The following is an 18,923-nucleotide window of genomic DNA, read 5'->3' on the forward strand; positions in this document are numbered from 1 at the left end:
GGATGAATCCACGTGGGAGCAGGACACCCCGAAGCGTCTGTGCCCATGGATTAGCCCATGCCAGAGCAGGTATATCTTGAAACGTCTGTGGCCATGGTTATGTCTGTGCCACAGCAGGTATAGCTCTGAAGGGATTGTGGTCCAAGGATAAGTCCACGCTGGATAAGGTGCGCCTCGAAGCATCTGTGGCTGTGGATGAAGTCCATGCTGCAGCAGGTACACCTCGAAGCATCTGTGGCTGTGGATAAAGTCCATGCTGCAGCAGGTATACCTCGAAGCATCTGTGGCTGTGGATGAAGTCCATGCTGCAGCAGGTACACCTCAAAGCATCAGTGGCTGTGCATGAGGCCATGTTAGAGCAAGTTTACTTCTGAAGGTACTGCATTCTGTGGATAAGTCCAAGCTGGAGCAGGGGCAAGGGGAGGACTTCATTGCGATGTTAAACCTGATGGTCTGTCCAAAGGGACCAGGGGTGGAGATCGTAATGGAAATACCTTTAAATTGTTGTATCCCGGGATTTGAGTTGCATGTTGTGGGAATTACTATAGCAGGAACCCCTTGTTGCTAGCCAGGCTAGGAGCAAGGGGAGGAGTTCGTTGCAATGTTAAACCCTATAACCTGGTCCAAAAGGACCAGGGGTGGACATTGTAATAGATATAACTTTAAATTGTTGTAACCCATGATTTGAGTTGCATGTTATAGGAATTACTACAGCCGGAACCACCTGAACCAATGGAGGAGAAGCCTTACAAGAAGCAGTGCAAGTGCAGCAGTGACCTGACCTGAGCTGGTTTTGGTGCCCAATAACTCCAAGCAACACACCACCTCTCCTGTCCTGAGTAACAACCATAAGAGATGAAGCCCAAAGTCATGGACTAAATGAACTCAGTGGACATTTTGTGGACATTTATGGTCATTTTACAAATATTTTGTAGGGGTGGTCCATAGACTAAGGGAATGATATGTGTGTATTATATCAAAGGATGGGAAGGGTGATGGTGGGTAATGAGAATGTATTGGATAGTGTGAGACCTGAGCATGACGTAAATGGTATGGAATAAGGGGTGGATACTGTCCTGGTTTCAGCTGAGACAGAGTTAATTTTCTTCGTAGCGGCTGGTATGGGGCTATGTTTTGGATTTGTGCTGAGGACAGTGTTGATAATACAGAGATGTTTTAGTTGCTGCTGTACTAGTCAAGGACTTTTCAGCTTCCCGTGCTCTGCCAGGTGCAGAAGAAGATGGGAGGGGACACAGCCAGGATAGTTGATCCAAACTGACCAAAGGGCTATTCCATACCACATGACGTCATGCTCAGTATATAAAGCTGGGGAAGAAGAAGGAAGGGGGGACATTTGGAGCGATGGCGTTTGTCTTCCCAAGTAACCATTACGCGTGATGGAGCCCTGCTTTCCTGGAGATGGCTGAACACCTGCCTGCCCATGGGAAGGAGTGAATGAATTTCTTGCTTTGCTTTGCTTGTGTGCGCGGCTTTTGCTTTCCCTATTAAACTGTTTTTATCTCAACCCTCAAGTTTTCTTACTTTTGCTCTTCCGATTCTCTCCCCCATCCCACCGAGGGGGAGTGAGCGAGCGGCTGCGTGGTGCTTAGTTGCCGGCTGGGGCTAAACCACGACAACAGCAAAAGACTCCACAAAAATAGGTATTTATATCACTCTCTTTATTTTTCAGCCAGAAATACATTTTCATAGGGTATTTCAATAAATAATGGTGTTTGTTTATTCCTTAGACAAAACCTCAATCTCTTTGGCATCTGACCATATTCTGTTTTTCAAACTAAAGGCTACATAGGAAAAGTTTATTTTAGAGATCATTGTTCAATACATTAAATTTACATAGGTGCAGTTAACTCTTTAAAATACACATCAGTTGTAAATATTCTAATAAGCCAGAAAACATTAACCAAACCAGTAAAACATAGTCTACTGGGCTCCTCTTCACTGCCTTCAGTTACAGTTGGTGGAGTAAGTGGCAGAATGAAAAGAACTCATTTTCCACAACACATGCACTGACTAGTGCTTGCTATTCATTCTGAAGGAGAAACAAAAACCCCCTGAATTGTACCAGAAACAACTGATCAAATAAGTTATGTTTCAAAACAACGGGATCTTAATTTTAACTTCTAAATAAGTAAACCAAAATGAAGTTGCACACTGCTTCACTAATAGATTGCACCTAAAAATGTCTAAAAACTTTTTTTAATATTTAAACATAAGTTACTAACATGTTTTAAATATATCTAAGAATACAGCTGTCAAACCTGCATTTGATGTCATATTTGGACAAAAAATTCTTAAGCAACAAATCAAGCCAGTGTATTCAATCTACTCTGTTGAATAATCCGGAATCAACTCTTCAGGCCTGATATAGAAACACTTCACTTGCACTCCATCTAAAAATCTGCCTTCTGGAACTTAATAAAAGTGTTCAGTGCTTCAAATAAACTAAATTTCCAAAGCAATGCTAGAGTTATTTGACATCTTCCATTACTATACTATAGAGAAATCATGAATTAAAATGAAAAACTTTATTGACGTACTGATGCAGACATTCTAGTGTATTTACTGGATCTGAAGTGAATCCTTGTTTACATGTCAAGACAATGTAAAAAATAAGTCATATTAACAAAAAAACCAAACCCTTCACTCTCAAAAATATTTTTTAATATTCCAAATACTTATTCCAAACTAGTTTTATAAAACAGAGGAGGCAAAACAATTACTTCCATGCAGTAACTAAAAAAATAATTTAATAGGTTTAAAGTAGCAAATGAACAAAGGTTTATTTTATGAGTGAATTTCCCCCTCACCACCAGTGCAAATCCAGTTTCAAAATGTTTGAATGGGATGGTTTAAAATAACAAGTGATCCAATTTAGCCAAGTTCACATTCCTTCCCATGATGTAAAAAATCATACATACATTTTATTGTAGAATACAGGAAGAAACAAAAAGATAACTTGAGTACTTATCCAAGAGCAATTTCTAACATCAAGCCAAAATTAGCAACAACCAAGCAGACCATCATTTTTTCAGTATTAAATTACCATAAATACTAGATAACTGTACAACCCCCCCCAAATCCAAAAACCAAAAGCGTTTCTTTGTTAAAAGGTGTCCAAAGAAATATCCACCAGCTGCAGTCAAATTTGCATTAGAAGCTGCTTGCTCTGGAAAAATTTTTTCCCTCCAAGTATTTGCAACACAATGCACTGTCAAAATTCTGTTCAAATAAATTACTTTCTGATAACATTTAGCTGATACCACCTACAATGTGGACAGTCATGTACACAGTATGACAGTGGATTTTTGCAGCAACAGAGAAATAACCAGAAACTGATTCTGAATTCTAGATTATAGTTCATAGTTCATGTGTTATTTCTTGCAAACATATGGTCCCCTCTAAGGGTAAGGTGTTGGAGCTGGTATTGTAGCATGTCTGTGTCAGCAGGTTCCTTGATGCTCATTTTGTCTAAATTGAGGTAGTCCAGGGATTTAGAGTGAGCCCCTTTACCTTTTAAAAGGCAAAGAGGCAGGGGACCATGAAGTGCCTTGTAAGGTTCATATGGTAAAGCCTTAGTGCATTTATCCCCTGAGCTGGGCATCCGTCTCCTCCTCCTCCCATTTACTGCTGGGATCTCATATGGCTGATAGTACCTACTTCTAGTTTTGTACAAATGGGAGGAACATGCAAGTCCTGAATCAAGCTGTTTAGAGTGTAAGTTAGGCCTGGATTCCCCTTTATTATCTTCATTTCCTATATACTTTTGGGCTAATTTTAGCAGCTCCTCTCCAGTCGTGAAGCCAACCAGGTAGTTAGAATCCATACGAAGGATCTGATAGCCTGAAACTGTCCGTCGCATTGGTGAGCAGGGGGTACTGGAACATCGTGGTTTCTCTGCTTCTGTTTTGCCTGCAGAACTGACTTCTGCAAGAGGTACAGGGTGGGTAGATATGGTAGTTCTGGACTCTCCATTTATGTCCATTTTAAGCACAGTGCTATTCTCCTAAAAATAAAACAGAGATTGATTGCAAATAGAGCCTTTAGCCAATAAAGGAGCTGAGAGAGGATCTCAGAAATCAGATTTTTTATCACCCAGAAACCATAACCAGTACTTCTCTATTCATTTTTGTCTTATACTCTACAGAGTGTCTCATAAAAAAACTGACATCTGCCTTTTAAAATTATTTTGGCCCCCTTTTTAATAACAAATATTATAAATATACTCTTGATATTCTTACTATAAATATACTCTTGATATTCTTAAATATGTTAAAAACATATTCTTGAGTAGTACAGTACAAAAAACTGAAGTATCTTTTCACTCTATTTTTTAATCCTTTAAGTCTATTTGGTCCTTTATAACCCCATTCCTTTGAGGCTATCTACATCCATTAGCACATCCACAGTAACATCTCCTGTACTCAGCTGCATATTTTTTCCATTCACAATAATATCAGTAAACATACCTTTAAAAAAAAAAGGCATCTAACAGTTACTACCTCAGGCATAACCATGGACTAGACCTGACCTACTGGGTACTGCAATGTTTCCCTGTGGTGGGTTGACCTTGCCTGGCCACCACGTGCCCACCTAGCTGCTCTATCACTCCCCCTCCTCAACAAGGACGGGGGAGAAAAATACGATGAAAAAGCTTGCAGGTCAAGATAAGGACAGGGAGATCACTCAGCAATTACCGTCACGGGCAAAACGGACTTGACTTGGGGAAACTAATTTAATTTATTGCAAATCAAAATCAGAATAGGATAATGAGAAATAAGGACAAATCTAAAAACTCCTTCCCCCCACCCCTCCCCTTCTTCCCAGGCTCAACTTCACTCTCGAATTATCTACCTTCTCCCCCTGAGCGGTGCAGGGGGATGGGGAATGAAGGTTGCAGTCAGTTCATCACACGTTGTCTCTGCCACTCCTTCCTCCTCACACTCTTTCCCTGCTCCAGTGTGGAGTCCCACCCATGGGATACAGTCCTTCACGACATTCTCCAACGTAGGTGTGGAAGAATGGTTAAGTGATAAAGGACACGACTTGATTGATGTGAGCAATCCAGCCTTTGATGGGGCCTGGGAGCCAGAGGTCAAGGTGAAATTCCCTTGAGAACAGCAGAAGGAGTACTTGGTAAAACAAGATAAGCGGGACTAAGTCTGGGAAAGTGCTGATAAACCCCCCTTTGTGAACAGTGCGTGAACGGCAACTTTGTACCAATCATATAACTGTTTTAAGCGCGTGGACAAGTATAGTTATCCAATGGAATAGTCGCTGTTAGCGCGTGCTTTGCTTATCTTCTATATAAACCTGTCAAGTAATCTGAATAAACGAGAACGACCATACTCATATTGAGATTCATCGTTACTCCGGGTCCGTCTCCCACTCCGACATCTGGTAGCAGAGGATGGTTACGCACCGATGAAATCTCCGTGACTGCGGTAAGCAGCTAGAGGAGGGGAGTGGGAAACCACGGCTGAGAGAAGCGCTGCCTGGGGCAAGAAGCAGGGCAGACGCCGGTGTGAGGTCGCTCCTCACCTCTCAGGCGCAGTGATGGAAACAGAAGCTGCGGCCACGTTGCTCACTGGAATCCTCTCTAAGAGAGGGATAGAAGCACCAGTGAAGCAGTTAATAAGGTTGATTAAATTGGGACAATGTTGGGGTCACTTTTCTGACACCTGCATGTTATTTTCCGTATCGGAATGGCGAGATTTTGGAGGAACGATGTGGCAGAAAACAATAGAGGGGAATGAAAAGGACGAAAAGGAAATAAAGGCGGTTCGTGGACTCTGGAACACTGTCTTGGAAACTTTGAAAGCGATGAAGGCGGAGAGGGAAGTAGCTTGCGCTGCTGCCCAAATGTTAGGTCCGGGAGTGTCTAAAGATAAGCCCGAAAACAAACCGGGACCTATTGCGCGATTTTTTGGGCTGCCTGCCGTGAGAGGCGCGTCTGGAACTGTCTGTAAAAATGTTTCTGAACTGCGTGTTATGGCGGAATCAGTGCAGACGCCAGAAAAGGCGGAAGTTCCAGTTAGCAGAGTTAATGCAAACTGTGAAGCGAATGCGGAAGTAGCTCCGCCAAAACCCCCTGGAGGGGCGGGAGCGACAAAACCTAATGACTTGGGCGGAACAGCCTGCCGACTTCCCCCTGCAGCTCCGCCCAGTGAACCACCCTCCGCGCCTCCGTTGCCGCCCTCAACCGCGTTCTATCCGCCTCTACCTCCCTCTACGGAATCCTCTGGAACTACCACACCATCTAGCGGGGAGGAGCTGCCACAATCCTCTGATGCCGCTGCAAAAATGTTGCAAGCAGTTCTGAAACGTCTTGATACTCTGGAATTACAAACAAAAAGGAAAGGAGAAGCTGTGCCTCCATACTTAATGAACCTTCCAGCACTCCCTAGAACCACACGCTGGAGTGGTGTCATCAAAGATGCAATTCTAGAAGGACACTGGAAGCCTGTGGGGGGGGGCTGAAGGCCCTGCGACATTAGCGTTTCTGGTTATACAGGAAAACGGGCAAGGAAAGTGGAAAAAAAAAAAAAAATGCCAAATATGGATTATATTGCAACTGGTATCCTCTTATGTATGCATATACAAAGGATGATTATCTGTAAAGCCTTCTGTGAGACATTTTATATGGAAAACTATTTACAAAATGTATTGGGTTGCACCAGACAGCTGCCTAAATTCTGGAATGAATATCTGCTAACCATTTATATGCCAAGATTGTCATTCACAGTTACTTTGTAACTGTATCCAGACCACTAAAGCAAAAACATTATTTGGCAAGTATTATTATTTCATTATTAATCATTATTATTTCATTATAATATTAAATAAAATCAAATATAAAATTAATAAAATTATTTAATTAAAATTATTAATTTTATTAAATTATTAAAATTAAAATTAATAAATTAAATATAATATTAAATATGAAATTAAATTTCATTATAATATTAAATCAATATTATTTCATTATTAATCATTATTTTCTGATTTACAGTTGCACTGGTACTAAATAGTACACCAGCCTAACACAAGCATGTTATTATGCTTTTTCCTCACTTTACCAATCTCTGTGGTCTACCGTGCCCTCACTTGAAATTTCAGACGTCTGTTTCTAATTGGATGCTTCCTTTTGTGATAATAAAGATGGTTCATATAGTGTCCTAAAAAAAAAAAAAAAAAAAAGGGTCAAGGGTCCTTCCCCGGATTGCAATGATGAACCTACCCTCCTCAGTATTACTGAGAGAGTGTTCCTGTCCCTGCTCATACCTGGGGGGGCAGCAGGACGAGCCCTGAAACAGGTTGGGCAATTAGCCTGTTGGGCTGAGAAACAAGCAAATGTTACTACCCAGGTAATAGAAACGTTATTAGAGGATCAAAATAGCTTACGCCACGCAATTTTGCAAAATAGAGCAGCAATTGATTTTTTGTTATTAGCCCAAGGTCATGGTTGTGAGGATTTTGAAAGCATGTGTTGTATGAACCTGTCTGATCACAGTGAATCAATTCACAAACAACTACAATGGCTGAAAGAGCATGCCAACAAAATTCGACAAAATCAGGGGTTTTTTGATGAGTGGTTAACCAGTTTATTTGGGCCCTTACCATCATGGCTGAAGGGTTTGTTAGCTGAGGGATTACGACTTTTAATAATTTTAGTTATCATAGGTCTGTGTTTTTGTGTAGCATGTAGCTGTGTCAAAAAGGCTTTTAGAACCATGATAAATCATGCCTGGATCGCTCAAAAACAAGAAGGGGGAATTGTGGAAGAATGGTTAAGTGAAAAAGGACACGACTTGATTGATGTGAGCAATCCAGCCTTTGATGGGGCCTGGGAGCCAGAGATCAAGGTGAAATTCCCTTGAGAACAGCAGAAGGAGTACTTGGTAAAACAAGATAAGCGGGACTAAGTCTGGGAAAGTGCTGATAAACCCCCCTTTGTGAACAGTGCGTGAACGGCAACTTTGTACCAATCATATAACTGTTTTAAGCGCGTGGACAAGTATAGTTATCCAATGGAATAGTCGCTGTTAGCACGTGCTTTGCTTAGCTTCTATATAAACCTGTCAAGTAATCTGAATAAACGAGAACGACCATACTCATATTGAGATTCATCGTTACTCCGGGTCCGTCTCCCACTCTGACACGTAGGTCCTTCCCACGGGCCGCAGTTCTTCACGAACTGCTCCAGCATGGGTCCTTTCCACAGGGTGCAGTCCTTCAGGAACAGACTGCTCCAGCGTGGGACCCCCACGGGGCCACAGGTCCTGCCAGAAAACTTGCCCCTGCATGGACTCCTCTCCACAGGCCTCAGTTCCTGCCAGGAGCCTGTTCCATCATGGGCTCTCCACAGGCTGCAGATTCCTTTAGGGCACATCCACCTGCTCTAGCATGGGGTCCTCCATGTGCTGCAGGGTGGATATCTGGTCCACCACGGACCTCCATGGGCTGCAGGGGGACAACCTGCTTCACCATGGTCTTCACCATGGGCTGCAGGGGAATCTCTGCTCCGACACCTGGAGCACCTCCTCCCCACTCTGCTTCACTGACCTTGGTGTCTGCCGGACTGTTTCATATTTTTCTCACTCCTCTCACAGCTGCTGTGCAGCATTTTTTACCCTTTTTTCAATATCTTATCACAGAGGCAGCACCAGCATCACTGACTGGCTCAGCTTTGGCCAGCAGCGGGTCCGTTTTGGAGCCAGCTGGAACTGGCTCTGTTGAACATGGGGGCAGCTTCTGGTGTCTTCTCACAGAAGCCACCCCTGCAGCCCCTCCCGCTACCAAAACACTGTGGGATTTTTGGTTAATGTACTTATAACAAAGTAAACAGTATTCTAGTGTTCAATAAATATACCATAAGATTCTTAGAAGTATCTTAAGAATAACCAATATCCAGATTTATATGGAATTTGTTTTGTTTGTTTGTTTATTATTTTAGGAAACAGACTACTTTGCCCTGACTTTTCTCCCCTCACAGCTATTCCAAAATCTTCAGTTCAGTGTCTTTACAGATACAACTTTCCACTGCTAGCCATTACCATCTTTAACATGGAAAGATAGGCTTGATATCACAGCAATTATATGCAAGTGGATCCCAGACCACTTTGAACTCTGCTTTGAATGTCATCTACACTATCTCTGTGTAGCTATTTCACAAAATGCAAAGGTCACATCTGTTTCCAATCCAGCTTTCCTTCATTGTCAGCCTCACCTTTGCTCTAAACAGTAGCTAGTGACTCTCTAGCAAATAGATTTCAGAAAAAAAATCTACATAGCTTTGTAATGTCTAAAGGCAACGAGACTCAAAGAAGAAATAAAAGTTAGTATGTAAGTGTGCAGCAGAAAAAAAGTTCATTATAGGAAATTGTAAGACACATTAATGGTTTAGTAACATTTCACAAATGACACTGCCTTTACAGCGTGCTATTACCAGTTTGCAAACTTTTAAAGCTGCTACTTGCTCCCATCCTGAGGCTTGAGAGGTCACAGACAGAGAAGCAAAGATGCAACAAGTAAGGGAAGGAAAGTACCACCTCCTTTTCAGTACTTTATTCAACCATTTGGAATTAGACACCCCTATATAAAATAGGATTAAAGCAAGCAAACAAACAAACCCTCAGCAAGAGGGGAAGCTTAAAATAAGAGGGGAAGCTTCGTGCAAATCTCACCTGCAAAAAAAAAAAAAAAAAATCTATCCTAATGCAAAATTTAAGCCTACTTTGTTTCTGTTGAGGAATTGTGAAGGAGCAGCTTAAGTAACGCTCCCGCCTCTACTACCCTGCTTAGTCTCAAATCAACCTGCTGCTTCACTCCCATTCTAATTAAATAGGAGTAAACAAAATTCTCATAGTTTTGCTAAACAGGATTTTATTTGCCAGTCATTGACAAAAAACTTCTATTAGGGACACATTGTAACTAAAGTTTCTTTAGTCTTAAATGTCCTTTTCCAGTTCTCACTATAATTGTGGTCTACTTAGGATTCTTCATTACCAGTTTTGTACAGCATTGCTTTGACAGATAAGTAGATACTTATTTTAAGTATAAAGTCTTAAAATATTACTTATAACACTTTATCCAGCATGTTTTAAAACATTTTATATTAAAAAATGCAGATAACGCAGCAAAAATGAAACAAAAAATGAAAATACTATATTAAACGTAACACCGACATTTTTCACTGAAGAAAAAACTGCATAAAAAACTTAATAATGTTGCTTGTTATATTTAATTGGCTTTCCAAAATATATTTATGGAGTCACTTCAAACTTTCAAAACAGCAGAAACAAATGTTATTTCCTACTTTAGCACTGTATCTAGACAACAAGACAATAAATACAGTGAGGTTTCAGTACACACAGTTAAAGATACTCATGACAATTCCTTATGTAGAAATTATCGTTCTGTCCTGTTTTCAGATGGGATAGGGTTAATTTTCTCCCTAGTAGCTGGTATAGTGCTGTGTTTTGGATTTAGTATGAGAATAATGTTGATGATAACACACTGATGTTTTAGTTGTTGCTAAGTAATGTTTACACTAGTCAAGGACTTTTCAGCTTCCCATGCTCTGCCAGGTGCACAAGAAGCTGGGAGGGGGCACAGCCAGGACAGCTGACCCAAACTGGCCAAAGGGCTATTCTATACCATATGACGTCATGCTCAGTATAGAAACTGGGGGGAGCTAGCCAGGGGGCAGCTGCTCAGGGACTGGCTGGGCGGCGGTCAGCAGGTGGTGAGCAGTTGCACAAAATTTTTTTTTTGTTTATCCCTAGGTTTTGTTCCTCTCTCTCCCCCTCTCTTGTTGTTTTGCTTTTCATTACAATTTATTATTATTATTATTATTATTATTATTATTATTATTATTATTATTATTATTATTTCTTTTCCACAATTATTGAACTGTTCTTATCACAACCCACGAGTTTTCTTACTTTTGCCCTTCCTCTTCTCTCACCTGTCCCACCAGAGGGGGAGGGGGAGTGAGCGGCTGTGTGGTGCTTAGTTGCCCACTGAAGCTAAAGCACAACATTCCTTTTCGGTGCTCAACGTGGGGCATGAAGGGTTTGAGATAATAACAGATTAACCAGAGCATATTAAGGAATTTAGATCTGTTAATAGTTGCAAGCCACGATATTGATTCATCTGTTCTCGATACTGGTTTACCTGATCTGCACCATGCTCATTTTTTTTGCTGTACATGTTAAAGATCGGTGTTGGTTTTTGCAGTTTGCTCTGCTCTGCAGTGATTAGTGATGTTTTGCCTGGGAGATTTGTTATTAAAACACTGGCCTTGAGCTTGATTTGGTATCTGAGTTTTGTACTGAAGCCATTCCTGTACTTCGGGTACCACCTGGTGGAGACAATTAGCAATTATACTTCTTCCTCTGAGAGGTTTTTTATGGAGGAAATACAGAATGGCACCTTCGCTACCTTCTTCTATGATGTTTCCTCCTTCATTACAATAACTTTTCAGTATCTTGAACATCCTTGGGTAGTTAAGATCCTTCTATTGGTATTGCTTGGGAATATTGTTTTGGTTTTGTCTAAGGTTAGTAGGCAATTTAGGAATATCATCCAGAGATCTGCCCCAAGGCCGGATAGTTATGAGTGGCAGGGTGTGTGGCATAGCATGGGCAAATGCCTAGGACGGTGGGCACCTCCAGTGTTTTGGAACTTCACCCCTGAACAAGTGCAGGATCCTGAAAAACTAGTAGAATATTTGGAAAAAGTATGTCGTCACCCTGCCAATTCCAGAGAGACACAAATCACTGTAATGTGCTGGGGCCTGGCCCATGCCTACCGAGCCCTGTTCAACACTATTCAGAACCCTCAAGGGGAAGAGCAGGCCTCTGGATCTGGTGACAAAACGGCAGACACCATAGCTACTCCAGCCCCCACTGCGACAGCCACTGTGGTCACTCCAGCCCTCTCTTCGAAAGGCACCGTAGCTACTCCAGCCCCCCTGCAACAGCCACTGTGGTCACTCCAGCCCTCTCTTCGACAGGCACCGTGGCTGCTCCAGCCCCGCTGCGACAGGCACCGTGGCTGCTCCAGCCCCCCTGCAACAGGCACTGCGGCTATTCCAGCCCCCTCTGCGACAGGTACTGCGGCTAATCCAGCCCTGGAGACAGATAATGCAGTTGAACCAGGGAACCAACCCGTGTTGGTATCAGTCGCCCCTATACACAAGAAGAAATCTTGGAAGCGAAAGTCAGCTCGTTTAGAAAGAGAAGATGAAAGAGCAGGGCCATCGCGAGGAGAGGAAGAGGAAGAACTCGAGGATGAGATGGAAACCACCCAGTCCCTATCCCTGAGTGAGCTGCGAGACATGCGAAAAGATTTCAGCCATCGTCCAGGCAAGCACATTGTCACCTGGCTGCTCCGATGCTGGGATAACAGAATCACAGAATCACGGTATCGTATAGGTTGGAAAAGACCTTTAAGATCATCGAGTCCAACCGTAAACCTAACACTACCAAGACCACCACTATACTATGTCCATAAGCACCTCATCCAAACGTCTTTTAAATACCTCCAGGGATGGCGACTCAACCACTTAACAGGGCCAGTAGCCTGGAATTAGACGGTAGGAAAGCCAAGAAGCTGGGATCCCTTTCTAGGGAAGGGGGCATTGACAAAGCAATTGGAAAAGGGGAACCAGCCCTCAGCCTCTGGAGGTGACTCCTGTCAGCTATGAATGAAAGATATCCCTTCAAGGAAGCTGTTATATGTCACCCGGGCAAATGGACCACCATGGAGAGAGGTATCCAGTACCTGAAGGAATTAGCCATGCTGGAGGTGGTTTATGGTGACCTGAACAATGAGCAGTTATCCAAACATCCAGATGAAGTCAGGTGCACATGACCCATGTGGTGGAAGTTGGTATGGAGCGCACCAGCGTCGTGTGCCAACTCACTGGCAATACTGGAAAGATGAAGAGGGTCCAACAGTGGATGAAGTGGCTAGCCAACTCCAACAATACGAACACAGTATCTCTTCCTCCCTTGTCTCGGCTGTGGAGAAACTGTCCTGGAAGGTCCAGCGACTTGAAGAATATAGGTCCTACTTTCCACCTGTATGGACCTGTATCTCAGCTATTATCTCAGCGTTCCTCTGCTCAAGAGAGAGGATATAGAGGGTACACACCACAGGGCACCCAGTGGTTTTACCTGCATGACCACGGAGAGGACATGAGGAAGTGGGATGGAAAACCTACCTCAACCCTAGAGGCACGGGTACGTGAGTTGCAAGGAAAAACAATCACCAAAGGGGGTTCTTCCAGGAAAATTGCTGCTCCGGTTTCCAGTGGACAGTTCCCCAGACAGAGTCAAAGGGCTGATCTTACTCTGGATTTTAACGAAGGAGCTCCTGACTCATATGTACAAGAAATGGGTAATGAATACTATGACCAGGACAAGGGAGGCCCTGCCTCCAGCCAGGTGGAGGAAAGGGACAACCGCGTTTACTGCACTGTGTGGATTCGATGGCCTGGCACATCAGGCCCACAGGAGTATAAGGCTCTAGTAGACACCAGTGCACAGTGTACCCTGATGCCATCAAGCTATATAGGAGCAGAACCCATCTGTATTTCTGGAGTGACAGGGGGGATCCCAACAGCTGACTGTATTGGAGGCCGAAGTGAGCCTAAGTGGGAATGAGTGGCAAAAGCACCCCATTTTGACTGGCCCAGAGGCTCCGTGCATCCTTGGCATAGACTACCTCAGGAGAGGGTATTTCAAGGACCCTAAAGGGTACCGGTGGGCTTTTGGTATAGCTGCCTTGGAGACGGAAGAAATTAAACAGCTGTCCACCCTGCCCGGTCTTTCAGAGGACCCTTCTGTTGTGGGGTTGCTGAGGGCTGCAGAACAACAGGTGCCAATTGCTATCACAACGGTGCACCGGAGGCAATATTGCACCAACCGAGACTCCCTGATTCCCATCCATGAGCTGATTCATCGACTGGAAAGCCAAGGAGTGATCAGCAAGACTCGTTCACCTTTTAACAGTCCTATATGGCCAGTGAGAAAGTCTAATGGAGAGTGGAGACTAACAGTACACTATCATGGCCTGAATGAAGTCACACCATTGCTGAGTGCTGCCGTGCCGGACATGCTGGAACTTCAATACGAACTGGAGTCAAAAGCAGCCAAATGGTATGCTACAAGTGATATCGCTAATGCGTTTTTCTCAATCCCTTTGGCAGCAGAGTGCAGGCCACAGTTTGTTTTCACTTGGAGGGGCGTCCAGTACACCTGGAATATTGTTGGCTGGGTAGAGAACCTGGTTGTAAAAGTACGTCACGTAGATGCTCATGTACCCAAGAGTTGGGCAACTGAAGAACATCAAAGCAACCCACAGGTGGATCAGGCTGCTAAGTTTGAAGTGGTTCAGGTGGATCTAAACTGGCAAAATAAGGGTGAATTATTTATAGCTAGGTGGGCCCATGATACCTCAGGCCATCAAGGAAGAGATGCAAGATATAGATGTGCTTGCGATCGAGGGGTGGACTTGACCATGGACACTATTGCACAGGTTATCCATGAATGTGAAACATGCGCTGCAATTAAACAAGCCAAGCAGTTAAAGCCTCTCTGGTACGGAGGACGATGGCTGAAATATAAATATGGGGAGGCCTGGCAGATTGATTATATCACACTCCCACAAACCCGCCAAGGCAAGCGCCATGTGCTTACAATGGTGGAAGAACCACTGGATGGCTGGAAACGTATCCCGTGCCCCATGCCACCGCCTGGAACACTATCCTGGGCCTTGAAAAGCGAGTCTTATGGCGACATGGAACCCCAGAAAGGATTGAGTCAGACAACGGGACTCATTTTCGAAACAACCTCATAGACACCTGGGCCAAAGAGCACGGCATTGAGTGGGTATATCACATCCCCTATCATGCACCAGCCTCCGGAAAAATCGAACGATACAATGGACTGTTGAAGACTACACTGAGAGCAATGGGTGGTGGGACATTCATACACTGGGATACACATTTAGCAAAGGCCACCTGGTTAGTCAACACTAGGGGATCTGCCAATCGAGCTGGCCCTGCCCAATCAAAACTTGTAGGTACTGCAGAAGGGGATAAAGTCGCTGTAGTGCATGTAAAAAATATGCTGGGGAAGACAGTCTGGGTTACTCCTGCCTTGGGCAAAGGCAAGTCCATTCGTGGGATTGCTTTTGCTCAAGGACCTGGGTGCACTTGGTGGGTAATGCGGAAGGACGGGGAAGTCCGCTGTGGGGATTTGATTTTGGGTGAGAATAGCCAATGAAATGAATTGTATGATGTTAATTGCTATATAATACTGTATGTCATCACTTTTCTGGTTGCTATATGCCATATCAACAGTATTACAGTGAGAATCACCCAGATTAATGAAGAATGAACTTTGATGAAACTGAGCAAATTGCAGCGGTGATGGAACCCAAACTGGCTTCAGCATGCAACAGTCCAACACCACACACCATCTCTTCTGCCCTGAAAGATTGTTATGACAGATGGAGCCCAAAGTCATGGACTAAATGAACTCAACGGACATTTTATTGGGATGGCCCATAGACCAAGGGAATGATATCTGTGTGTATATATCAAAAGACAGGGAAAGTGGTGGTGTTTTCTTGGAATGTATTAGAAAGGGTGGAACCTGGGCATGACGTAGATGGTATAGAATAAGGGGTGGATACTGTCCTGGTTTCGACTGGGATAGAGTTGATTTTCTTCCTAGTATCTAATATAGTGCTGTGTTTTGGATTTAGTATGAGAATAATGTTGATGATAACACACTGATGTTTTAGTTGTTGCTAAGTAGTGCTTACACTGGTCAAGGACTTTTCAGCTCCCCATGCTCTGCCAGGTGCACAAGAAGCTGGGAGGGGGCACAGCCAAGATGGTTGATCCAAGCTGACCAAAGGGCTATTCCATACCATATGACGTCATGCTCAGTATATAAAGTGGGGGGAGTTCGTCAGTGGGTAGTGATCGCTGCTCAGGGACTGGCTGGGCATCGGTCGGCGGGTGGTGAGTGGTTGCATCACTTATTTTTTTTCCTTGGGTTTTGTTCCTCTCTCTTTTGTTTTTTTTCCTTTTAAATACAATTTATTATTATTATTATTATTATTATTATTATTATCATTATTGTTGTTATTATTATTATTATCATTTTTATCTTTTTCCCAATTATTAAACTGTTCTTATCTCAACCCGTGAGTTTTCTTACTTTTGCTCTTCTGATTCTCTCCCCCATCCCACTGGGATGGAGGAGGGTGAGTCAACAGCTGTTTGGTGCTTAGTTGTCGACTGAAGCTAAAGCACGACAAGTTCCTGCACCATCAATAATCAAGGTTAGTGGAAATGCAGCACAAAAAAATATTTGCATTAAAACTTTTGGCTACCATGGACTTTTAGCAAGAAAGAAATATTTAACTGTTTTTGCTCTTTTAATTCCTAGCTATTATCCTCCATTTCAGAAATATTTCCAGTAATCTTCTAGAAAGACTCAACTGTTTTTGTTAAAAAGCAGAAACAACACTAGAAGTATAAATAAAATAGAGTTTTACAGCAAGGTTAGTAATTACTGTCATTACCTAGACACATATGGGATTAAAAAACAGCAAATCTCCCCCCCCAACTATCACTTGCTAAAGCGACGCGTGCTCTACAGACAGGGAAGGACGAAGGGATGCCCCCATGCAAAGCTAAAAAAGCCTTAAGAGCTGGAAAGTAAAACAAAGACTCTTCTCAAAATACAGCTTATAAAATTAATTTACCTTAATTTAAAACATAGGTGTGTGTATTGGTTTTGTCTGGCAAGGTTTTGGTAGCAGGGGGGCTACAGGTGTGGCTTCTGTGAGAAGATGCCAGAAGCTGCCCCCATGTCCGACAGAGCCAGTGCCAGCTGGCTCCAAGATGGACCCACTGCTGGCCAAGGCTGAGCCAATCAGTGGTGGTGGTAGCGCTTCTGTGATAACATATTTAAGAAGGGGAGAAAAATCTGCAGCCCAACAGCAGCCAGAAGAGAGGAGTGAGAATATGTGAGAGAAACAACTCTGCAGACACCAAGGTCAGTGAAGAAGAAGGGGGAGGAGGTGCTCAAGGCAGTGGAGCAGAGATTCCCCTGCAGCCTGTGGGGAAGACCATGGTGAGGCAGGCTATCCCCCTGCAGCCCATGGAGGTCCACAGTGGAGCAGGTATCCACCCTGCAGCCTATGGAGGACCCCACACCAGAGCAGGTGGATGTGCCCAAAGGAGGCTGTGACGCTGTGGAGAGCCTGTGCTGGAGCAGGCTCCTGGCAGGACCTGTGACCCCATGGAGAGGAGCCCATGCTGGAGCAGGTTTTCTAGCAGGACTTGTGACCCCAACAGGGACCCATGCTGGCACAGTCCATTCCTGAAGGACTGCACCCCGCTGAAAGGACCCATGCTGGAGCAGTTAATGAAGAGAGTGAGGAGGGAGGAGCGGCAAAGACAACGTATGATGAACTGACCACAACCTCCATTCCCCATCCCCCTGTGCTGCTCAGGAGGAGGAGGTAGAGAAAATCGGGAGTGAAGGTTGAGCCCGGGAAGGAAGGAGGGGAGGGGGAAGGTGTTTTAAGATCTGGTTTTATTTCTCATTATCCTACTCTGATTTGATTGGTAGGAAACTAAATTAATTTCCCTAAGTCGAGTCTGTTTTGCCCGTGATGTTAATTGCTGAGTGATCTCCCTGTCCTTATGTTGACTCACAAGCTTTTTCGTTGTATTTCTCTCCCCCTGTCCAGCTGAGGAGGGGGAGTGATAGAGCGACTTGGTGGGCACCTGGCATCCAGCCAAGGTCAACCCACCACAGTGTGTACCCTGCTAACAAAAGTCAGTCAACTTGTGAAAATACCTACAAGCAGGAGGGAAGGAGGCAAGAGGTCTTTGTGGAACAATGACCCCCTCACTGGTGAAGAACAGTACAAAGGAAAATCAGGAGAAAAGTCTTCAAGTCAGCAACCAGTACTTCCATTTTAAAAGATTATTTCTTCAGATCACAGCTGCCCCTTCTTCTTGCTTCTCAAGGAGAATGAGAGCAATGTCAATTCAACACAAATTATAATTAAATCTTTACTATAGAATCAAAACAAGAAGATGAACAAGACGGCATATGCTTTTCTTTGCTGCTTCTTCACACATTTAAAAAGAATAGGAAATAATTGAAAATAAAAGTTAACAAGAAAAGGATTCACTTGACCAACAAACATTAAAAGTGCTTCCAGAATACAGTTCACTTGATTAAGAGTTTACAAGATTTTCATTATTTTCTTTCAATTATAAAGCAGGCTTTCCATATAAATTAAATTATAAATTAATCTGACCCAATCCAGCTAAATATCAAAAAAGTTGGCTAAACCACAGAGAAAAGGAATAATGAATATGAAAGGGTTAAATCCCTGACAATCCCTGACTAAGACCTTACTGTGATACATAGACTTGCTTTTTTTTATAGTTTCACTTGCATCCTTGTTCTCTTTTGTTCTCTTCCCCTGCAAAGATAGTTTTGGTTACCTGCTGAGCAGAGTTGATGATAGGACATTTCCTGTAACTTCTTACCTGATAGGACTAAGCAGGCCTTGAGCAAGCTCGTTAGGCTTCCTAATTAAATCACTGATAACAGGAACTCAGGAGGTTTGTGCCAAAGATAAGCACCAAAGAACTAGCTTAAATTGACCCCCTTGTAACATTCCGAGGCCGAAGGACTGATGAGCTAACTCAATGACTATATATGGACAAAGGAAGCCCAAAGTTCAACTAGTGGACAATGTGAGGAAGACTATGGAAGACCACCGGGGGGGGGGTGTGTGTGTGAAAAGACCCTAACCCTAATTTTACTGCGCATGCTTGGACTATGTAAATGAAT

General features: G+C 43.4%; 1 protein-coding gene across 8 annotated transcripts in view; it reads right to left on the reverse strand.

Moving 5' to 3' along the window:
• Nucleotides 1–1,679: 1,679 nt before the first annotated feature.
• The window catches only part of LOC142403055 (macrophage immunometabolism regulator-like), a 98,798-nt gene continuing 81,554 nt past the window's right edge, over nucleotides 1,680–18,923 (reverse strand). For 7 of the 8 annotated variants that reach the window (XM_075489196.1, XM_075489197.1, XM_075489198.1 and 4 more), the window contains one exon: nucleotides 1,680–4,024. In XM_075489196.1, the coding sequence (XP_075345311.1) occupies nucleotides 3,386–4,003 (618 nt within the window). In that variant the 5' untranslated portion in view covers nucleotides 4,004–4,024 and the 3' untranslated portion in view covers nucleotides 1,680–3,385. Of the gene's footprint in view, nucleotides 4,025–4,872; nucleotides 4,994–18,923 lie in introns of those variants that run through there. The other variant, XM_075489199.1, reaches the window with a different exon arrangement.

This window comes from Mycteria americana (assembly GCF_035582795.1).
Source record: "Mycteria americana isolate JAX WOST 10 ecotype Jacksonville Zoo and Gardens chromosome W unlocalized genomic scaffold, USCA_MyAme_1.0 Scaffold_32, whole genome shotgun sequence".
Lineage (NCBI taxonomy): Eukaryota > Metazoa > Chordata > Aves > Ciconiiformes > Ciconiidae > Mycteria > Mycteria americana.